General features: G+C 44.0%; 1 protein-coding gene across 1 annotated transcript; it reads left to right on the top strand.

Moving 5' to 3' along the window:
* Positions 1-900: 900 nt before the first annotated feature.
* Zscan29 (zinc finger and SCAN domain containing 29) lies at positions 901-4,895 on the top strand. Its single transcript, XM_032904055.1, is given in 5 exon segments — positions 901-1,206; positions 3,915-4,175; positions 4,178-4,248; positions 4,251-4,521; positions 4,524-4,895. Coding segments are annotated over 5 exon segments (912 nt in total). The 5' UTR covers positions 901-1,004; the 3' UTR covers positions 4,631-4,895.
* The last annotated feature ends 1,124 nt before the right edge of the window (positions 4,896-6,019 follow it).

Raw genomic sequence — 6,019 nt, 5'->3', positions numbered from 1 at the left:
AAAGCCGGAACTTGGCAGCCGCCGCTGTGGAGCTTTGCTCGAAGCCCACGGACTCGCAGCACTGGCCAACACTGGCCAGCACCGGCCTCGTTCTCAGCAGACCCACGACTGCCGCCTCTCGGACTTCCTCGCTTCACCAACTCCTGTAACTCTTCCCTAGTCCACCTCAATTTAGAAGCCTAAGTCAGCTTTCCCCATGTGTGACCTTTTCCATCTGTCGCTCCGGAACTCTTGCTGAGTTCTTACTTCGTTCAGGAGGAGCAAGCGACTCAGTGTTCAGCACTTGACTGTGGTTCCGGTTGGAAGTTTGTAGTTTGGCGTTCAAGGGGCGGGGCAGACACCAGGAGCTTCTGGAAGGACAGCGGTGGTTCTAGGGGAGGTTAGCCGGCACTCACTGGACAGAGGATTTTTGTTGTCTTCAGCTAAATGTTGACTTAGCTTTAGAGTCCGCCAGCGTCAGGCGTCCTGTGCGGTTCGAATTCACTATACAACTTTGATCTGGGGCACTATATACGATCAGATTTACGTGAGGTGTGAGTGAAGTGGACAGATTTTTCTGTTCTCTGCAACTTCCTGGGGGATATTCTAGACATCACCTAGAAATGCAGTTTTTATAAGGTAATTTTTCTCCTTGCTCATTGATTTGCTGTCCTGAAATGGTACTGCCTCCGAAGGCCACTTGGAACACATGGAAAGTCAGGCCGGCTCTGGCAAGATTTTTAAACATGTAAAGATACTCTTCTCTGATAGTGCCATTTCTCTCTACTCTAGGATAAAACTCCTTTTACAGAGAGACTCATCTGCAGGTGTTTCTCCAAGGGCATGGAAAGATAGTGTACTAAGTTCTGGAACCCAGACACTGAGGGGAGAAACTGCTTTCTGGTGTTAAGGATGGCCAAATCCACTCGGAGAGGAAAGGGCACTAACTCTGAAAGTTTGCGGCAGCCCTTCAGAAGATTCCATTACCAGGAGGTGGCTGGGCCCCGGGAAGCTTTCAGCCAACTATGGGAACTTTGCTGTCGGTGGCTAAGGCCGGAGGTGCGGACCAAGGAGCAGACTGTAGAATTGTTAGTGCTAGAGCAATTCCTGACTGTGCTACCTGGGGAAATCCAGAACTGGGTACAGAAGCAATGTCCAGAAAATGGAGAGGAGGCGGTGACACCGGTGGAAGATTTAGAAAGAGAGCCTGGAAGACTTGGACATTCGGTGGGGAGGAGGAGGAATTCAGAAGTGTGTGGCTGGGGAGAGGCAAGGATAGAGGGGCAGTTTAAGACGAGTCAGATGTAAAGAGGCTTGGTGATTTTTATACTTCTGATCTGGAAAGGGTTACTTTTTCAGGTAGGGCTTGCATGGAGACTCTGTTACAATAAGTCTTTCACTTCAGTTTCTTAAGAGAAAAAAAAATGGAAAAGTTTTTTTCCAACTGCTATTTGGCTTTCTGTTTGATCTTTCTGCAGTTCCAGCCACTCTAAGCTAATGATAATGGAATAAACACTTGTCTGTCCTAACCTTCCCACCCTCCACTCTAGCATGGCTTCAGAGGATGGTCTCTTTGGGGATATTAAATAATCTCCCCTAGGAATGCCCCTTGTTATGACCATGACAATTAATGGGGAAGGGTATGTCTAGGTCACAGTGTCTGTGAAGGGGCAGGAAATGCACTTGGAGAAGATGACACCCCTGAAATCCTCACTGGAGTTACTAGGTGTTCTGCAGGAGTCAGTGGAACCCCAGTCCAAGGGTGTATCCAAGAGAGAGAGGGCAAGAAGCCCCGCCCTGAGACTGCAGGAGCAGATGAACCCGGAGGAGAATCTCAAACCTTTTCAAAGGATCAGTGAGAAGTAGCTGTGTATGGGAGATAGAGCCCTCTAAGTTGGAAGTAGGGTTGGGAGTAATGAGTGGGAAAGGGATTTCAGAGATAGTGGCACCTGCCAAATGTGACATTTTGGAAAGGCAGCTAGTTCAACCCTCTGGTAGAGTATTATATTTCTTCCTTTGATAGGTCTGCTTAGTTTTTATTACAGTCAGAATACTTTTATTTCTGGTGATTGATAGATGCATATTTTCAAGACACACTCTTTTCTATGCTGAAGACACCTTTGTTCTAGTTTTTCTTTCTGTTATCTCCATTCTTTAGATCTATGTTCTTACTCTTTACATTGGAACCTTGAAGTTCTCTAAATACTTGATCATGGAGAAGGAAATTATATCTGTATTATTCCTGTGAGATGGTGTAAAGATGTAAGAATTTTACTTCAAAATGTTGCAACCCCCTGCAGTACAGCCCAGCATATGACTACAGAATGATCTTTGTCCATCTGGAAACTCCATGACTCTTAGTTTTCCTCAGTGCCTTTGGACCCAAGTCACTTACTCATTTTGTAGAACTTGGTTTTCTTTGTGCTTTATTGAACTATATTTTATTATTATTTAAAATGTATTGAGGTTGTTTTGAATTCTGATCTTATCGTGCAATATGACCAGTAATAGCATTCTTGGTTAGTTTAATAATGGTCTTTAGTCATCCGTTGGAAGTACTCAACCTTGATATAAGGACCTGCAGAATCAATCTTACTGGTGTGCTGCAGGGTGCATACACTGTGGTAAGAAAAGGTATCTGTCGGCCATCAAGCTGACTCAGCTGATAATGGTACTTTCTGCATAAGCCTGATGACCTGAGTAGAAGCAAGTCCATGAAGTTGTCCTTAACCTCCACATGCACTATAGAGCATGCACTCCCACATACATCATGCTTGCACAGTTTTGTTAAAGTACCTCTTATCAAAGAGCTTACAATATAATTTAAGAGCACACAGTGAATTATGAATATGTACTGAACTTAACTATCTGAAAAAAAGTGTTAAGGACTTGCTTGGTTGTAGGGGTTTGGCAGTGTGGCCATGAGATGAGGTTCTAGGGAATACCTCCCAAAGGCATGGGCAAGGAGGTTTCCCCAAGGATGGTTGAGTGCCAACAGGAGGAAGGGAAGCACAAAAAGTGAACAAAAGTGTACAGTGTGGACAGGAGTGGACAGAATATGCTAGAAAACAAGGTTAAGGCTCAACAAGAAGGTAGCATGTGAACTGAGGAGCAATTAGCATAGCGACTGCTGACTGCTGTGGTGCTAGTTATGGGAAGATTAAGAGTCTGGACATGAGTGGAAAGGAGGATACATGCTGAGGGAAACATTTAGAATTTGGTGACTTAGTGTAAAGGACCTTCCCTCCTCCCAACCTCTTGAAAGCACTTAATTTATTTCTCAGGACTGAAGTAAAAAGCAAACAAACCAACAACTAGAGGAGACAGGAGTGACTGACTGAGAAGGGCTAGCATCTGCAAACAAGTATAGAGGCTAGAGAGCGAGCGACCTGGAAGGGAACTACCTGCTCAAAGCACACCACAGAACACTTTCTTCTCTCATTCTGCTTTAGAAGACAAATCAAGTTCTTTTTCATCCAGTGAGGATTCCAGAATATTCTATTCTTCATCCCATTGAACTTCTGAAAACATTTCTTTTATAATTTTTTTTTAAGGCAGGGTTTCTCTCTGTACCCTTCACTCTCCTGGAACTCACTCTGTAGACCAGGCTGGCCTTGAACTGAGGGGTCCACCTGCCTCTGCCTCCTGAGTGCTGGAATTAAAGGTGTGCAGCACCACCTTTTCCCTTTATAATCTTTTAGATAGAGGCTGGGAATATAGCTCAATTTGTAGAATGCAGTATATGCCAAGCCTCATTTGATCCCCAGTACCAGATAAAACTCTGCTAGGTGTTACACACTTGTAATCCCACTACGTAGCCTCATTCCAACTAGTCTGGGCTATATGAGACCCTAATTCAAACAAAAAAGATAAAATCTTTTTGTTTGTATGATCAGTTCAAACTGTGATACTTTGGTTTGCTTCCCTGCAAACAGGATTCCCATTTCCTAAACCCAATGTGGTATCCAGGTTGAATCAAGGAGAGCCATGGATCTCAGATCTGCTTAGCTCCAAGGACAAGGATGTCTCGAAAGGCAACAGCACAGGAGCCAGTCCATTACCATCCAAGAGAGAGAGAATCAGCGGGGTGGAACAGGATCACTGGGTCTTTAATGACCAGAAGGTGGTGGGTGTGCACTGGAGCTACAAAGAGACTAGAACACTCCTCGAAATTCTCAGTCAGACTGAATTTGATGAAGCTGCCACAGAAACAGCCAAGTGTATGGGGCTGTAGCTGAGAGGCTTCGTGAGTATGGTTTCCTCCATATGTTTCCCTGGAACAGTGTCGGACCAAGTTTAAAGGCCTTCAGAAGAGCTACAGGAAGGTCAAGAGTGGTCATCCACCAGATACCTGCCCCTTCTTTGAAGAGATGGAAGCCCTGATGAGTGCCCAGGTCATTTCATTGCTCATTAATGGCCTAGAAGAGGCCACCTCCCATCCTGGCCAGGCAGGCAGTGACGCTGACACTGAGGAGCCAGGGCAGAGGAACTGGCAGCATGAAGACGGAGAAGAGGCTATAGCTGAAAGGTCGGACAGTGATGACCTGAGCAACCCCTCAGCCCTGACAGCCCACCTGCATCTGTCCTGTTCCGAAGCCCAAGTGGTAAGAAGCTTTTCTTGGGTTTTGGGATTAGGTTTGAGGAGCAATGAAACTGGATGTGGAACCAGCCATTGTCACTTGCCAGCTTGGCCATTTTAATAGGAAGCAAGGTGTTTCTCAACTCTGTATTGTTTTCTCTTCTGTGAGCAAATCATGAGATAATAGGAAGAGGATAGATTCCTTTTTCTCTCTTTTTTAGTGCTTGGAATCAAACCTGGAGCCTTACACAATGTTAGGCCAACACTACATCATCGAGCTACATCTCAAATTTCAATTTTAATTTTTCAAAGAAATATATCCAAATAAAGTGTGTTCAAAGGGGTATTTTTTTTAATTAAAATCCATTTTCCTGTTTAGGAAATGAAAAAAAAAAGTTTCCCTCACCCTTTTAAAAGGGAATTTTAAAAATAAATAATGGCTGAAATAAAATGTTTTTCATTATCTTTGTTCTCTTTTCCTGCCTTTCTAGTTTTCCTCTGGTCTTTTGGTTCTTCCATTTTCCTTTCCTCCCAGTAATTGGGAAATAATGAAAAGAGGACTTGTTAGATGGGAACTGTTTGAACCTTCCCTCTCTTTCCTTGATACCTTCAGGCAGTAGAGGATATAACCATCCTCTGTTCCTTTGCTAAAAGCACTAAAGAGAGAGCTGCAGTGAGCATATGTCAGGTTGAAGACACACTGTTCGTGCTTCTCTCCTCACTCTGGCCTCTGCAGTCCTCCACCCTGCAGATCAAGTACCTGACTGTAAGACCCTTCAGGTCTTTGCTCGTGCTGGGGTTGCTTAGTGGAGATAGTAACAGATGAAGACAAGCCATGCTGGTAATTTGGCAGCAGTGTGATTATGAAAGAGGCAGTTCCTTAGAATTTTAAGTTATTATTTTTTAAAATTATTTATAATTTTATGAATTTTATTTCAAAAACTTGTAAATTAAAAACAAAATAATAACAGTATCCCACCAAAACTAACCAGAACCAGTTTGACTATTGGCTCTGAAGCCATGGAGCGTCCCATTGGCATTTACACTTTCACTATCCAATATTGAATGATTCTATAGGAAACAGAGAAGTTAGGGATGACACATTGAAGTCAACAGCAGCTGTGGGTCCTTTTATCCCCTGGCAAGTGACCTTTCTAGTTGGGATCAGAATTCTTGAGAAATTCGTCACAAGATGGGAGATACACTGTGCACGTGTACTTAGTGCATCTATGCTAGCTGTCTTTCTTGTTGTGACACAGTGCCTGAAGAGGGTAATTTAAGGAAGGCTTATTTTGGCTCACAGTTGGAGTGCGTGCATTCTGCTGGGAAAGACAGTGTTGAGAGCTGTTCCCAGTGTGGGAGTAGGAGCTGGAAGTCACTGGTTATGCTGCTGCATCTGTAGTCAGGAAGCAGAGGAAGTGATGCATGCCAGTGCTCGGCTTGCTTTCTTCTTCTACCTTT

Source organism: Rattus rattus, chromosome 5 (assembly GCF_011064425.1).
Source record: "Rattus rattus isolate New Zealand chromosome 5, Rrattus_CSIRO_v1, whole genome shotgun sequence".
Lineage (NCBI taxonomy): Eukaryota > Metazoa > Chordata > Mammalia > Rodentia > Muridae > Rattus > Rattus rattus.
The sequence above is the reverse complement of the archived record's forward strand: the minus strand, read 5'-3'. Positions and strand labels throughout refer to the sequence as shown.